Consider the following 17852-nt stretch of genomic DNA (forward strand, 5'->3'; position numbering starts at 1 on the left):
AATGACTTATAATAATTTCCTGAAAACAGAGCTTCTACCTTCTTGGTTAATTCAATTCCCAGGTTTTTTATAGTTTTCGACGCAATTGTAAATGGGATTGTTTTCTTAATTTCTCTTTCTGAAAGTTCACCATTGGTGTATAAAAATGCCACTGACTTCTGAATATTTATTTTGTAATCTGCTACTTTACTGAATTCATTGATCAGTTCTAACAGGGTTTTGGTGGAATCTTTAGGGTTCTCTATATGTAGTATCATGTCATAGGCAAATAACAAGAGTTTTACTTTTTCCTTTATAATTTGGATGCCTTTTATTTCTCTTTCTTGTCTTATTGCTGAGGCTAAGACTTCCAATACAATGTTAAAGAGGAGAGGTGAAAGTGTCCTTGTCTTGTTCCTGATCTTAAGGAAAATGCTTTTAGCCTTTCCCTGTTGAGTGTGATGTTAGCTATAGGTTTGCCATATATGGCCTTTATTATGTTGAGCTATGTTCCCTGTATTCTCACTTTGCTGAGAGTTTTTATCTTAATGGATGCTAGATTTTGTCGAATGCTTTTTTGCATCTATTGATATGATCATATGGTTTTTATCTTTCGATTTGTTAATGTGATGTATTACATTAATTGATTTGTGGATATTGAACCAACCTTGCATCCCAGGAATAAATCCAACTTGATCATGGTGTATGATATTTTTAATGTATTGCTGAATTCAGTTTGCTAATATTTTGTTGAGGATTTTCGCATCAATGTTCATAAGAGATATCGGCCTATAGTTTTCTTTTTTTGTAATGTCTTTGCTTGGTTTTGGAATCAAGGTAATGGTGGCCTCATAAAAGGAGTTAGGGAGCCTTCCCTCTTCTTGAATTTTTTGGAATAGTTTGAGAAGAATAGGTGATAATTAGAAGAGAGAATTTTTGAAATGATTGCTTTAAGTAGGCATTACATAATGGAGTTTAGAGCGTAAGTGGAGAGTTTGATCTTGGCATCCATAGTAACCTGAGGAAAAATAGAAATAAAAATTCAGATGCAGGTAGGTGAGTAGGTGTATTTGTGGATGTCTATGGAAATGTTTTCCTTTTTGCCTCTATGATTCCAGGCAAGTAAAAGCGATGTCATCTGTGACTGAGAATAATGGTAGGAAAGAAAGATTTGAGAAAAGAAAAATGGTATAAGGTAATCATCTAAAGAGTGTGAGAGAAAAAGGAAAGAGAAATGTAATTGCCATGAAACCCAAAAAAGTAGGTGGCTATATATCTCAATTTGCTCAGGAAAGTCTCAATTTATATTTGTTGTTGTCTAAGTCACATTACCAGTAGTTCTCCTTCTATTCTCAAATTATGTGTTATCTAACTAAAAACATTCTTGAGTTTAGTAATTCTAAATTTAAAATAAGGTATCAGCACATTTACAACTCTTATCTCATGGCTGCAGGCAAAAAGTGAGTGCAGAGTTGGATTTGGAGAGAGTTGCTAAAAAAGCACAATAAAGTGTGTGTGTGTGTATGGTGTATGTATGTTTATGTTTGAGTGGGAGGGAAGAAGAAAAGCAGAGAGAGAGAATTTGTATTAAACAGTAATTTTAAGAATAAACCATAAAACTAATATTAATAAGGAGAAATAAGAAATGAGGAAAATGAAGAAATGTGAAAAGGTAATGAGGTAATAGGATTAATTTATTATCAATACAAATTCTAAGTTATCCCCAAGGACTTAAGAAGATTAGGTAGGATGATCAAGATCCTTGGAGAAAAAAGAGTAGAGAATTAAATTGTTCTAGTTATTGACTACTGAGTAACAAAACTACCCCAAAATGTAGTGTTTTAAAACAATTTATTATTATATCTTATGATTTTGTAGAGTTACTGGGATCGGATGAGCAATTGCCATTTGGGGTCTTTCTGCCTTATGTGGCAGCAATCAGATTTTGTATAGAACTGTAGTCATCTTTAAGTTTGCCTAAAATTGATTCTGGCTATTAACTGAGAGCTCAGCCAGGCTGTCGACCATGTGAACTCCCATGTGGCCTGGGAATCTCACAGTATGATGGCTGTGTTCCAGAGAGAGTGTTCAAAAAAATAAATGTCCAAAGACACAAATTAGGAAGATGTAAGCTTCTTATAATCGAGTCTTGAATATCTTGAAATGTCACATATATTGTATTCTTTTCTCAAAAATCTCTAAGGCTAACCCAGATGAAAGGCGAGTGGAATTAAACTGTACCTCCTGTAGGAGTGGCAAGATGATACTGTAGAAAAATATATGGGATGCAAGATATTATTCTGCCCATCTTTGGGAAATAAAATTTGTAATAGCCCACCCTCTAACCAGAAAAATGTGAATATCCTCCTACATGGAAAATAAATGAATCTCTTTCCTAAAATCCAAAAGACTCATTCCCATCATGGGATTAGTTCAAAGTCCAGGATCTCAGCCTCTAAACCAAAACAAAGTTTCAGTAGGCTCTTTGGGCTCAATTCCTTGAATAGAGCTCCTTGAATGTGGTTCCTTTCAATCTGAAGACCTGCGTAGCAAAAAAAAAAAAATGAGAAAAAATCCTCTGCCTATATAGTTAATATACAATGTGACACAGAGATAGAATAACCGCAATAGATGCTCATATGTAAAATATTGAGAGTCATATTACTAGTGAATAACTAATTTATTAAAGATTATAAAATCCAGCCAGAGATGTATCACCAGTTTCTTAATAAGGACCCAATCCTGCTCCCTGGGAATAAATCTCCGTGGCTCTTAGCTACAACCACTTCTAGGCAATTGGTTTTATATTCAGTGTCATATTTGCTTCTTAATGAGAAATTATCTGTGTTTACATCTAAGTATCCTTTTCAGCCTAATGAAGTTGAAGATCTAAAGGCCTCTTTTTATTTTGCACTAACTCCCTGTGTGATTTTGGCTGGGAGTTATGGTTATCTGGAAAAAAAAAGCCTTAAGATTCTTAGAAGATTCTTTTTCTAATTGAAAAGATTTATTAAGCATACCCTTCAATATTTCTCTATGCTTAGCAAAAGATCTTACAGCCTCATCCTAGAAATGATAGTATATCCTGAGGCCAATTTTTTTCCTTTGAAAGTCCTTTGTCATTTAGAGAGACTAAGGTGGGGAAGGGGAGTCCATTTTTTATTGAACCTATAGAGCTGTGACTCCTTTGTGTTTACTCTAAATTCTACTTGAACACTAAATAACTTCACTTTTAGTTCATATTTCTTTATCTGTATTCAATTTGACCTTTGGCTTCTGGAAATTCTCTTGTCTGAATTCTTTTCCACCTACATTTGATCTTGGACGTTTCTTCGGCTTCGTCCATTTTCTCTCTTCCTCTAGCTCACTCCCCCTCATCTCCCGTCACACTAAGCTTTTCTAAACTATTTCCAAATTAGGTAACGTTTCCAGGCGCACTTCTGGCACTCCATATTATCCATTCAGGTCACTTACCACGCTACCTCCATTTTAACTTAATTAGCTTCTTCACGTTATAAATGGTAAACTGTAAGAGGACAGATATCATGTCTGTTTATTTCACTGTTCTATCTCCCTAGAACGGTGTCTGCTGCATTGTTCAATCAATACTTGTTAAACAAATGACTGACAGAGGGCTCATTGGACTGCACACTAATTAACTTGTGTGGTAAATACAGTTTACTCATGTTCCCTACCCTACTATTCGCCTGCCTCTCCCTCCATCTTGCACCCTCACAGCCTACCATATTAACACAAGGTAGGCTCCTATACTTCAACTCTGAAAAATGGAAGATATGGAAAAGCATAAGCACTTGTTTCCCATATTTTAAAACATTCAAATTAGATGAAGACGCCCATCAAACAAACCTAGGGAATCTATAGTTACTATACACTACCGAAAGATGGTCTGGAAAGAAGGACACAGTTAGATGTGAGAAAACGGGTAGCACCTTCCTCCCCCACCTTCAAAGTTCTAGATATAAAAAAAGGTTCGTGGCTTTATATTTCCATTCTGTGTCGTAACTTCCCAGTTGTCACTAACTGTACATTATTTTTCATTTATTAGTGCTGTCTCTGTCTTTGATCACAGAATTCTGAGTAGGGTTTTGTCTTTAGCAAGCATTCTACTTCCATTTTATTTACTGGTTTCTGATTGATTGCTGAGCATTTTTCTCCTCTCACCTCAGACTAAGAAATTGCAAAAACATGTCTTATCTTTCTACGTGCTTTACCTCTCCCAGCACTAAACTAAATACAGGACAGGTCTTTCAGTAATATCTTGATCATGAAGTATCATAATCCAAAACTTGTACTTATTTCTTTTTTTTATGACGAATATGTCTATGTGAAGATCTCTTTTGCTACTTTTAGGGGAAAAAATATTCATGGCTTGTCCATGGGTCACAGAGGACTGTTGTAAGACCCAATCCAGAAAGCGACTGTTCAAATCCCTTACGTATTTGTGCCCCCTGTGGTGTGTAGGGTGAGTGGATATCTTAGTGCTTTCTCCCATCATCCCAAAAGAAAAATAGGACACTCATTCATAAATGCACTCACAAATACAAACCCATGCTTATACATATAAGATAACCTAAAAGTCTCTGAGGCGGCATATCAAATTTTAATCTTCAGATTGTTGACCTCAGTGTGGTATGGCTAGTACTAAATCTATTGTGATCATTTTAATGTTTTACATCCTTAGCATTATAAATCTTGACCTTCAGAAAAAAAAACTAGAATCATTTTTGGGAATGTAGTGTAAGGGGCTCAAAATTAAGCTTCCACGGCTCTTTCACATTATTTTCTTACCATGAGTGTCAACTCTAGACTCTCTATTCCAAGTTTTAATCTTGACCTTTTCAATTTCTTGGAAATCCACTCTTTTCTCACCTCCCTCTCTCTTCTCCACCAGCTCCATTTCTCACCAGCTTTACTCCCTTTATAGGCTTTACTCCCTAATAGTTGTACCTTGTTCACCACTGCCTTACATCTTGGAGGTTCTGGTCCTAGAAATGTTTACAAAGACAGAGTAAAGAACAGAGAATGCAGAAAATCAGCAGGCAAAAAACAGACCCAAGACCAAAAGAAGCAGTCCCAGGGTTAAACACAGGAACGCAACAAACAGGCATAAGATCCAGTTCACAGAGTGTGTGAAAAACAAACACAGAGCCTAGAGAAGTAGAGTGGAAATGTGCTGTCCTTGTCTTCTCCAGGGATTAGAGACAGGCTAGAATAGAGAGCCTGGGAACTAAGGTGTCCTATGGGCTTCAGGTCTTATGGCCTCAAGTCAGTCTAGGACATGAGCAAGGATTCAAATAAATTAATACTTGTCCAGTTTAGAAACTTACACTTTTGCTCATTAGTGGTGGCTTAGGAGTTGTGGAATCCAAGATGATAGCATATGTGAGTCTCAGCAAGGTCTTGATCTAGCTTGATTAGTAATTTAATAAAAAACAAACAAAACCAAAAGACAAAAAAATAGAAACTCTGACAATTTTCAGCTCTACCATTATCCAGGCCCAGTCTAGAACTTCTAAAACTTCTTGTTCAAGAACTGTTTCATTTTCTTCTGAATCTCTGCCAGAGCTTGTTTCATAGAAGATGATCAAGAAATGTCTGTTGAATTAAATGAATCTGAATCTAGCCTTAGATAACAAAACCCAAGAGACATTTTCCACTATGACTTCCACCACCACTTTAATTTAGGTCTTGCTTGGCAGTTCTCTCCATCTTCCCTCAGTGGTGAATCATCACTAACTTTGAGTTTAGTCCATTATATAGAGTACAAGCTAGTAATCTATTTGTGTGGGTCAGATTTCTCAGACAAAGTACATGCAAGTCTAAAATCATAGATAGCCATCCTGGGTACAGTCTTATCCTTCTAACAGGAAAACCCTCCATACAACCTCTCATTGGTCCAGTGAGGAAGTCTATTTTCAATGTCTAATGGCCAAAAACCTAGGACTTACCCCTTGTTTCAGTCATCCCTTCCTTTGTCCTCTAACAAAATATTTAGCTGTTCTAGAAATCAATTTCTTTATGAAAAAAGAATAATAACTTGGAAATGTTTAATTTAAAGAAGAACTCTGAAGAATAAATGGAGAAACAATTATTACCTTACTGTAGGGAAAATAAGTCTCTGTGACTCTACAAAAGTTTCTCTCTGATTAGACTGAGTTACAAACCCAGGCAGCTTCCCATCATGCTAAAATAGAGATTTTATTAATTAATTAAAACTCATTTATTTCAGCTCTTTCATTCAGAACATATTTATTGCATGCCTATTATAAACTAGGAGCTTTGCAGGTGATAGGAATGCAATGTAAACAAGGCAGATGCTAACCTGGTCCTCAATGACATACGAAGATAGACATTAAACAACTAAGTATACGAGCAATCACCTTATTAAAATTGAGATAAATCCTGAAATAAAAAGCATATTGTGCAATAAGTATGTGTATGAGATACTAATCTAATATACAAGATTAAATAAAAAATATCTGAAGAAGGATTTTTAATTAAAGCCTAAATAGTAACTGCCAAACAAAAAATAAAGAGAAAGCGCAAGTGGTAGAGACAAGAAAAAATTTGATGCATTTGGGGAGTGAAACCAGGCAAGTATGGTGATGTACTGTCTTAATTTATTAAGAGCAGTATCAGTCTGCCCCCTTGTGTCATTTTCTCCAACTTCTCCAAAATACAGAGCTAACTTCATTAAGATTCCTGGAATTTTTTTCAACTGAATATATAGAAGAGACAGTTGAGTTTAAAACAAGTTGAGTTTAGGGTAACTAAGACAACAATTAAAATAATATACTATGGAATCTAAGCTAGATAGAGAAGGAAGAAAGGAAAAGTTAGGGTGGCATAGAGGAAGGGGTTTATGATAAGTTTGAATATGCATGAAACCATTTTCTTACTATGTATTTTCATAAGACAGAGTATAAGATTCCCTAGGACTAAGTTTCTGCCTTCAAGGCACTCATAATATAGATGTGGACAGATAAATACATAAGCAAATAAGTGTGACAGTTTAGAATAGTGGCATGAGTAGAGCAGCACCTGCATGTGTCTCTTCTGAACTGTCGAAAGGGCACTACGGACAGCAAAGAAAATGTCAACACACACACACATCTATGCACACATAGGATCTTATCTTATTATGCCAATTTTACTCTTTACTTCTTGTTGTTATCTGGTGTCCAGTCAGCTCTGACTCCTGGCATGAATGAGTTTTCATAGGGTTTTCAAGGTAAAAAAGACAAGGAACATAGAGATTGAGAAGAGAAAATGCAGCAGTGGTTTACCATTGCCTTTTGCTGCATAGTTTGTTTGTCCAACCCACATGTGCTTGGGTCCCTAGCAAATCACCAAGTGCCTACAAAATGTAAGCACCTTTGGGGCTTTACTTCTTACTCCCAAGTAATTTAATATGTCCATCTTGATTAAATGTATAGCTTCTTTCTAGTGGAGATTTTAGAAAATAGATGTTTTTGTCCTGGGATAGTTTCTTAAGAGAAACATAGATGGCTCTCACCCAGCTCCACCCAACACACAATACATTCACGTCAAATTTTATTTTTTTGTAAAATAACAGGACACTGAGTAGGACAACAAAAAAGAAGAATATTACTTCTGAAATTACTAGCTTGGTTAGGGAAGTGCAAATGAAGTGAAAGTAAACATAAATGAAGTGTGAATAAATGTAAATTAAGTACAAGGCTCTGAGTCTCATGGAAGATTGTTCTTTTCATTAAATCTTCCATTCCCGGCAGTGATCCTGAGGACAACAGTTATGTATGATTTTGAGGACAATAGAATTATTGAAGAGTTTCAAGGCATAAAGTGACACAATCATATAAATTGTAAAATGATCACTCTGACTTTTATAGAGTGAGTGGATTGGATGAAACAGGGCTGGAAATCCTTTAAAAAGATAACTTTGAAATACTCTCTGAGAGACAAATAATAGATAAGTGTCCACACCAGGTCGATGGCCATGACTAAGGTAAGAATGCAACGTATTTATCTACTGGAATGACTTATAAGCACCTCAAAGTTAAATATTCAACTCAAATATTGAGATAATTTTGTTGGAGATGATATAGGATAAATCAAGAAGAAGCCACAGGTTTTTGGCTTTGGAATTCATATTTGCGATGGTGCCACTTACCATAAAGGAAAACAGAAAAGGGAGAGTACTTTTTACGGAGGAAATTAGTAAGTTTCCAGGTCAGTTCTGGAGAAATTAAGTTTGAGAAGTTTGTAAGCCATTCAAGTGAGTAGATACCTGGGAAGCAATCAGATAAAAGAATTCAGAATCAGACAGGCCTAAGTTTGGATCCTAAATCTACTAATTGTTTTTCTGTAATCTTTATAATTCTCAGTTTCCTCATCTGTGAAATTAATTAACTAATATTACTCTCATAATTATTTTTAATTAAATATATTAATACTTGTAAAATATGGACCAAGGGTAGTGAAAATTGCTTGGAGCACACAATTTAAAATAGTTAAAGAAGATAATCAACTCTGTAATGTGAGATGAGCAGCAGTGAAAAAATAAAGCAAGTAAAGGACACAGGAAAAGGGATTAATAATGTATAGCATCGAGAATAAAGTGTGAAGCAGTGTTTGATAGGTGTAGTAGAGAGAATTGATAGCAACTTAAAGAGGGAAAGCAGGAGACTTTTTTTAGTTCAGAAACTGAGAAACACAGGAGTGAGTTGCATGTTAGGAAATACTAACCTTCAAAAATCTCAAAATTAGCAATAAGAAAGATGTAAAACTTAGTCTTAGTACTCTTCTACACGCATCATCACCTTCTTCGTACAAATGGTGAGAAAACTAAACCAAGAAAACCCTTGGTGTTCTAGAAGTCTCAAAGAATTTCTTTCTCCCTTCTCACTCCTGCCTATACTTTGCACATGGGTAGGACTCTAAAATTTCAAATTAGTAGGAATTATAACCTTATTTTTATGTCTTCCTATGTTATATTAAATTTAACGTAATCAATTTTACCTCAATAGCCCCTTCAGTGGCCCTCCCCACTCCTTATTTCTTTTGCAAAGAGAAAAGGAGAATAAATTTGTCCTGGATCTGCTTGGTCTTCACTCCATAAACAACAGGATTTAGAGCAGGAGGAATAGCCACATAGAGGTTGGCAAATAAGATGAGCACATTTCGAGGGACACTGTGCCCAAAGCGATGAGCAAGGATGGAGAAGAAGGCAGGTGTGTAAAACATAAGGATAACACAGACATGAGAGCCGCAGGTGCTAAGGGCCTTTTGGCGGGCACCCTGGGATGAGAGTTGAAAGACAGCACGGAGGATGAAGGTATAGGAAACAGCAATAAATATCACATCTGAGATGACAGTCATAAGAGGCACAGCAAATCCATACCAAATGTTGATGGAGATGTCAGCAGAAGAAAGGCGAGCAACCCCTATATGCTCACAGTAGGCGTGTGGGATGACACGTGTCTCACAGAAGGGTAACCGTTTTAGCAGAAAAATGTCTGGTAGGATGATGGAGAAACTCCTTGCAACAATGCTCATCACAAGCTTGATGATCATCTGAGGAGTCAGGATGGTGGTGTATCTCAAAGGAAAGCAGATTGCCACGTAGCGATCAAATGCCATGGCCAATAGAATGGCTGAGTCTACTACAAAGCTGAAGTGGAGAAAGAACATCTGGGTGAGACAGCCGGAGAAGGTTATTTTCTGGGAGCCCATCCAGAGGTTACTGAGCAATTTGGGCACTGTAGCAGTGGACAAGATGAGATCTGTCACAGCCAGCATAGAGAGGAAGAAAAACATGGGTTCATGGAGGCTGCGCTCAATTGCAATGAGGTAGAGGAGGATGCAGTTGCCCACAATAGCCACAACATAGATGACACAAAAGGGAATCCCTATCCAGATGTGGAACTTCTCCAGGCCAGGTATTCCAACAAGGATAAAGGAACTTGGGTTGTAACAGCTCAAATTATACATAGTCTCTTCTGGGTTTTGAGTCCTGAGAACAAATCAGCTGTCAGAATGGGCTATGAAAGATAACAGTTCTACACTGGTGCTGCACATGGTTGAGGACTGCAACTGTCATATTCGGGGTTCCTACCTGAAAAGCACCTCCTGTCTCCTGGATGAGCTAGCACCTACGGAATTGACTTGCCATTGCCCTTTTTATTTCCCATTGGCCCTTCATTTCTTTATATATTATATATTTCTTAATAAACCATAGGAATTTTTTTTTTGGTTAAGCAATTTCATATGATTAAATCTAAATAACTGTGTCCCTGTCTTAATGCAGATTATGTAAAATAGGCCCCCGTCCAAATGGGAAAAAAAAAAGTGTGTGAAGAGAAGAAAGGAGGTGTGTGTGAGGGAGGGAGGGAGAGAGGGAGAGAGAGAGAAAGAGCGAGAGAGAGAGCAAGAGTGAAAGAGAGAAAGAGAGAGAGAGAATAAAAATAGTACATGAGGGAGTAACTGACCTTTACAGAGCAAATGTTATGTTTCAGAAAATGGATTTTATAAAACAAGCTGAAGAATTTCAATGAAGCAGTAGAAAAAAAATAATGAAAAAAGAAGGGAACAAAAAGATATTCCAGTGCTGTGGGAGGTATGGGAGGTTTTGTAACACAGGTATTAAAATGCAGTTCAGATTAGGATGGATGCTTACTGGGATGTGAATATATGTGAACACATTTACCAGAAAATGCACAGGAACAAGAAAGAAGCATTCCTCTGACTCAGGCAGAGAGCAGTGATTTCAGAGGATGATTTACGTCTTCAAGGGTAATACCCTAAACTTTGTAGGATCTCTGTTTCCCACCATTAGTAAAGGAGACAGCTCTAACCATCAGTCAGACTGGCAATGCTTCCATAATAGATAACAGCCAAAATTATTTGGCTTAGGCAAAGTTAAGCAGAGTTGATTCTCACCTCTTAGAGATGAAATAAAGAACAACCAAGTTTCACCACAATGTTTTCATTTGTGGTCTGCAGTACTTGGAACTGGTCTTTGGGAATTTCTAGCTTTGCACTAAATAGAGTCTGCCTTTGGAGGTACCTTTTTGTACTGAAAATATCCTTTAAGATTTAATTCCATTGTGTGATCTATTTTATAAAGTATTTTTTTTTTTGGTTAAATTATATTTTATTTTAGCTATATTTGAAAGGAAATCAGCAACAGTGATACCAGGGAGTGCAGCAATTGGCGAGGCCCAGCATAACTTGAGCCATCCTCAGAACAGTTTTGGAGAGGTTTAGTTCTTACCCTCGCCAATAAATTTACAAAGTCATCCCAACAGCTTTTGAGGAACAAAAGCAGATTTTGTTGGATAAGTCATAACAACTCTATATTATTGCGTTTGGCAGGAATCTGTAGTTTTGTGCAAAAGGAGGGAAGAATGGATTAAGACGTAGGATTTTGTAACATCTTTGCCAGAACCCCAATCACAGCTTTAAATAGTGAGTCTCTCTCATTTAGGGGATGGTTTTGACATTGCCAGAGTCCTTAGTTAGACAAAGTGAACAAAACATCTATCCAGAAAGTGGAACTAGCTCTCACTGTGTAAAGGCAGTTCCCGCCCCCACGCCTAAACGAATGAATATTCTAAGTTACCTCTCCAGGTATGATATGGACTAAAATCCCAGAGACACTGATCTTATTAGAATAACGATAACAACAGAGTTCATATCACCTCCTGTGGTATGAAAAGCAGGTAGACTGAGAAGCCCCAAAATCTCTGTATAATTTAGGCTAGATTGCAACTCGGTCTCTTGGAGCACAGACTCACTGCCACCTGACAAGAAGCACATTTCCTCAGGGTTATGGGAGTAAACTTAAAGGGGAGAAAAATGAAACACTAATCATTAAAACTAAAAGAGAAGGAAGTGCTCAAGAGAAAACATCTAAACCAAGGTCTTCTGCTGCAGTCAAAATCTATTCAGACTTCAGTTCTTCTATCCAAAATGCTTCTTTCCTGATGAATTCCCTGCTGTATAACTGGTTACTTTAGTTGGTCTCACTTGAAATCAAGTTTTCTGCTAGCATCTGTCAAATTATGGAATCATTGCTGTCAGAATAACTCCTTCCACCCAGAGACACACATTCAAGGGCACAACCTTAGTGCCCTTGGACACTAGGTAAATGCAAGGATACCTTATCGGATAAAATCACATAGCCAGTGTAAGGTTTACTTCTTCCCTAATTGAGTGTAGTTTTCAACTCACCAAACTGTCTTCTTTCTCTTGCTCTATAGAACTAATAGCAAGTATCTATTTAAAAGGAAACAAGTAAAGTTTTAAGCTGGGAGAAGTTCTGTAAGAGGTGAAATGAAAACATTTATGCTTTTCCTGTATACCCAGGAGATAGAACTAGATCATATGGGACCCTCCATTTCCCATTCCCAGACAAGGAATGAAATCAACCATATTAACTCCTTTCCCTTGAGATGGGATGTAGCTTGGTGATTTTAGTAGGCTGTAGAGATTGAGTCCCAAGGAGAGTCTATTGACTATTCAGACACAGTCAGTTGAGATAACTTCTCAGATGCCTAAGTATGTTCTTGTATTTGAGGTATTCTTTAATTAGTCTATTTGTATAAACTTGTACCAATACTGTAAAATATAATCAAAATTTTCTAGTCTTGATATTGGAAAGTAAGACCTCCAACTTTTTCTTTAAATTTTTTTTAGCTATTCTTTGCACTTTGCATTTCCATATAAGGTTCATAAGCATTTTCTCCACACACACACACACACACACATACACACACACACACAAACATACACACACATGCACAAACATACATACACATACATACACATATGGTTTTTATTTTTATATTGAATTTATATATTAATATGGAGATATTTGATGTGTTTATAATACTGTATATTTATGTTATAAACATGATCTAAGCCTTCTTTTAATTTCCTCAATAATTAGTTAAAACACTAACTTAAAAGATATATGGCTCCCCATGTTTATTGCAGCATTATTTACAATAGCCAAGATATGAAAACAACCTAAGTTTTCATTCATGAATGAATGGATAAAGAAAACATGTTATAAATATAAAACAAAATATTATTATTAAGCCATAAAAATAATAAAATCTTGTTATTTGTGACAGTATAGATAGACCTTAAGGACATGATACTTAGTGGAATAAGTCAGACAGAGAAATACAAATACTATATGATCATATTTATATGTGGAATTTAAAAACAAAACAAAACACCAAGCTCTTAGATACAAAGAACAGATGGACGGTTGTCAGAGGTGGGGGCGGGAGGTATGCAAAATGGGTGAAAGTGGTCAGAAGGTACAAACTTCCAGTTATAAAATAAATAAGTCATGAGGATGTAATGTACAGCATGGTGGCTATAGTTAATACTGCATTGCATATTTGAAAGTTGTTAAGAGAGTAGATCTTAACAGTTTTCATCACAAGAAAAAATTTTCTATGTATTTGATGGATGTTAATTAGACTTACTATACACATTTTGCAATGTATACAAATATTGGATCATTAAGGTATACACCTGAAACTAATATAATGTCATATGTCAATAATAACTCAACAAAAAGTAAAAATACTATTTTTTGTTGAATGCAGGATATGGGTTTTCTATAGCTATTATCATAAATTACCAGACTCCATGGCTTAAAACATCACAAATTTATTATCTTACAGTTTTGTAGTTCAGAAGTCTAGCATAGGTCTCACTGGGCTAAAATCATGATGTTAAGAAGGCTGCTTTTTGTTCTAGAAATTCTAGAAAAGAATCTCTTTCTTTGTATTTTCCAGCGTCTAGAAGCCCCTTCCTCCATCTTCAAAGCCAGCAATGTTACTTCTGCCTTTCTTCCATGCTCACATTTCCGTCTGACTGTGCTCTTCTGCCTTCTTCTACCACTTTTAAGAATCCCTGTGATTACATTTGGGCCACCTTGGTAATCCAGGACAATCTCCCTATTTTCAAGTCTACTGAGTCTATGATAGTCATCTGAAACATAATTTACTTCGCCATGTAACCTCACATAATCATGGGGGTTTAGGATGAGGACAGCATTTGGGTGGCCATTATTCTGCTTACCACACCAAGTTTCATAATTTTTAAATTATGTGTGTGAAACTCACTATTTTTGATTCATTTTAATCTCTAGATATGTTAGTCACAATAGGTACATTTAAATGTCTCATTTTGTTTTGCTAATGTCATCTTGCTTCTTAGTTAATATTTTACATATTGAGGCTATATTGATATATACAGATACATTTCCATATATCCTGGTAGTTTGCAGTGTCACTCTGAATGGGAACCCCTCTGACCTCTCTCTTTAAATTTCTTTCTGTGTTCTTCCCTTCAGTTACCTCATCTTATTCTCCTAGGCTCTCTGTCCTGAACCAAAGCTTAGTGTGGTGGCTTCGGATCCTGACCCAGTGATGATTTCATGGATATTACAGATCCAGTTACTGAGACAGAAGGAAGATGGGTTAAGCTCCTGATTGCAGAATGTATCTATATCCTTTCACATCTCTGGGCAAAAGTCCCTTTCCATAAACTTCAATTCTGGAAGGTGGTTTGACAGCAGCTTTTGGGGGTGTGTGTACGTACGTGTGTGTGTTTAGTTTATGTTTTTGATCCAGAATTGTGTCCACCACTTTTGGCTGTAAATAGTGACCTTAGTTTTAATCCTCTATGTGAAAGAACTTGTTAAAATCCTGTAGGAGCTAATTTTTTTCTAGGCTGCCACTTTCTTTTTCCAAATCTGTAACTTATAATATCAATGGATTTATGAACTCCCTGAACCATAATCCATCTTTTATTTATTTTTTCTAGTTCACAAAGATGTAATTAGTGTTTCAGGAACCACAATGCCACAATCGTTGTTTTCCCAGAGCTTGAAAACAAATGTTTTGTCCCATTTTTCTATTAAAGTGAGAGAAAGTTTCATTCTTATTATTTACTTTTCATAGACTAAAGACAAAGTACCTGTGTTCATTTCTAAAATGACCACTGTTAAACCTCTCAGCTCCCTTTCCTCACAAGGGAATATCTTTAGGTGTTGGAAATGTCATAGAGGAATATTTATAGTGGTCAGAAGAGTCTTCTCCTGCCTTCTAAGACATCCCAGTAGCCATTTTCAGGTCTGCTTTGAAGTAAACATTTGGATAATTTCCATTTGGGTCATAAACAAACCCTGAGCTCTTTTTTTCATTGAGATTACTTGTTTGACTCTACACCCTAGGATCCAGGCAATCTTCCCAGACACATCTGCTTCCCAGTAGTATTTCCCCAAAGAGAAATTTTGGCAGCCCAAGACATCAAGAGCAAAAAAGTTACATGGATATACATTCCTAATAATAAAAGTATGCACAACTGTCACTTGCCTCTAATCCGCAGAATGATCACATTCAAAATAGCATTGACTTGGATACAGCATCACATCCACTGCAGAAAAAACTACACACTCAGGTGAATTATAGAGGGCCTGTGTGTCTTTTGACATTGTGAGGAGGAATACTGAGGATTGACTTGGAGGAAATGGGGTTGATGGGTCAGAGATGAGGGCCAGGCACTTAAGAATTGTCGTGTGTGTGCATGTTTGGGGGGGACACATGAAACTAAGAACATGGGACCTAATAGTAACCACACTTCTGAAAAGGGATCAGAACATGATGATTTGAAAACCCTGTAACTTCTTCTTACCCCAGTAGCTCTGAACTTCTGTCAGCTCTGAAATAACAAAAATTTCTATGATGTTGTTAGAGGCAAAGGAGGAAACACTATCTATTTATACCTACCAACCATCTATTTATCATTTCATCCATCCATGTACACACACATCTCATTGATTTTCTGTGGAAAACTCTTACAGAATCTAGGAATGGATCTGTGTGGTCTTACAGAAAAGCAACATTGAGAATAATTGATACATTCCCACCCTAGAGAGTCAAATGAGTTACCTGAACTGAGAAGGTACATAGCAGAGGGAAATACAGGTAGGCTATGAGTGCTAAGATAAAGATTAGACCAGGTTTTGACAGCATGAAGAGATTAGCAGTCAGAATGAAGATGGCACAATATCATTAAGCAAAATGAAAGCTCATTGAGATCCCATACTGATGAATGCAGGTAATATATTATTTCAATAATGATCTCAGGTCCTCAAATGAAAAGTCTTCTGATCACTATTAAAGGATGGCCCTAAATACCCGCACATTATCCTTGGATGGTCTTACAGGTTAAAGGTTCCTTATGTTCAGGGATTCTCCTGAACCCACCCAAACTTCCTACTGTGAATACAAATCTGCTTCATTGATGGTCAAGCAATCCCAGGGTCCCAGAAACACAAGATGGTGTGATTGCTACTCAAAGGTTCAGGTGATGAGGAGGAGAAAGGCCTAGAATTGATTTGCATAGAGCAAATCTATACTTGGTGACCGCCGGACATTTTTGAGTCCAAGAAACTGTCTCCGGCAGTTTGTAAGTAAGAGAATGTGTAACTAGGAGCAACAGAAAATTTCATTTTCTTTTCAACAGAAGGTTTTATTTATGGAGGCAGGAGCCTCTGTTAAAAGGCAGATGGCCCTTGGTGTATAGATTCTTCTATTGTGTATAAAAATTCAGGTCTTTCCTTGTAACGAGGTACTTCATACTGAACTGGAGGATTGAGTATTCCAGCAAACGAAGACATGACTGTCCCTGGAAAGTCAGTTTTTCAATAATTCAAGAGTGCACATTACTAGTGACTCAGAGCCTCAGTCAATCTAGCAATGGAGTCGGGGAGGGGGAACCGGAAGGCAGAGGTCAAAGGGAAAATTTATATTTCCTTCTTTTCCACGGATGAGTGCTAAGATATAAATGCACATGCACACAAAGAGAGACAGTGGGAAAATCCACCTTGGATTCCTTGTCTCATCAAAATTCATCCAAGATGGGGCAGTTGGGAACTTGACAAAACAGCACAAACAGCACACTTTTTTTTTTTTTCCTAGCTCTGAACTTGATTGGAGAAGAGGTAAGAATAAAAATGCAAAAAGACATGGGGATCCCACCAAGCCCTGAATGCATGCATTGCAGAAATAATGCCCCCATCTCATGAGAAGAAGAGACTTTTCTCTTTGTTCCTGAGAACTCTCGCTTCACTGCAAAAGGCTGACCTGGGCAACAAACTCTTACCTACACCATTGTTAAGAAATCCCACAGTTGTGCTTTTGACTCTTACTATATACTTGTGAAAAATAACTTTTAAATGCTGGGAAAACAAAGCTAATATTTAAATTCCATTTCAATAAAATAGAATTACTGCAGTAAAATAATAAAAAAAATAAGAATAGACAGCTGTACAGAAACATTTATTTTCCTATTAGCTAAAATTTTGAAAAACTATAATTCTTCCAAGTTATTTCTTAAAGCAAGAGTAATAATGCTGAAAGTAAACTAATATGTATTCTTAAAATCATTTATTGTAGTCACAGTGAGAGGAAGCCAAAAAATGAATAGATAACATACTGGATTATTGCTTATGTTCAAGAAATGACAGAAATTATTAAAAACATTCTGTTTAATTTTCATACTACTACATGTGGTAAATTTCTTTTTTCTTTTTACACATGAGAAACTGAATCCTGTAGAATTGAGTTTACTTGATTAAGGCCAATATGTAGCAACACCAGAATTACAATAAAATTCTGTCTCACGCACACGCTCATCTATCACTGGCAGAGCTGCAGTAGCCTTGACTAGCAGCATGCGGTACCTGATATTTGAAAAACGACACTTCAGTAAAATGACCCTAGTGCTCCCGAGAACACAAAAACCTCTTTTGCGAGACACTGACAGAGCTTCTATTTTTGGTA

General features: G+C 36.6%; 1 protein-coding gene and 1 long non-coding RNA gene across 2 annotated transcripts in view; both read right to left on the reverse strand.

The window, feature by feature from the left end:
* Nucleotides 1-801: 801 nt before the first annotated feature.
* Nucleotides 802-17852, reverse strand: part of LOC120590270 (uncharacterized) — a 33636-nt gene continuing 16585 nt past the window's right edge. The window contains exon 3 of the long non-coding RNA XR_005649664.1: nt 802-997. This is a non-coding gene — a long non-coding RNA (uncharacterized LOC120590270). The remainder of the gene's footprint in view (nt 998-17852) is intronic.
* Nucleotides 8884-9972, reverse strand: LOC120590263 (olfactory receptor 52H1). The gene has a single exon (XM_039847895.1). It carries the CDS (start codon nt 9970-9972, stop codon nt 9034-9036), a length of 939 nt encoding a protein of 312 aa, XP_039703829.1. The 3' UTR covers nt 8884-9033.

The sequence above is a fragment of the Pteropus medius genome, unplaced genomic scaffold (genome assembly GCF_902729225.1).
Source record: "Pteropus medius unplaced genomic scaffold, Ma_sr-lr_union100, whole genome shotgun sequence".
NCBI classification, from domain to species: domain Eukaryota; kingdom Metazoa; phylum Chordata; class Mammalia; order Chiroptera; family Pteropodidae; genus Pteropus; species Pteropus medius.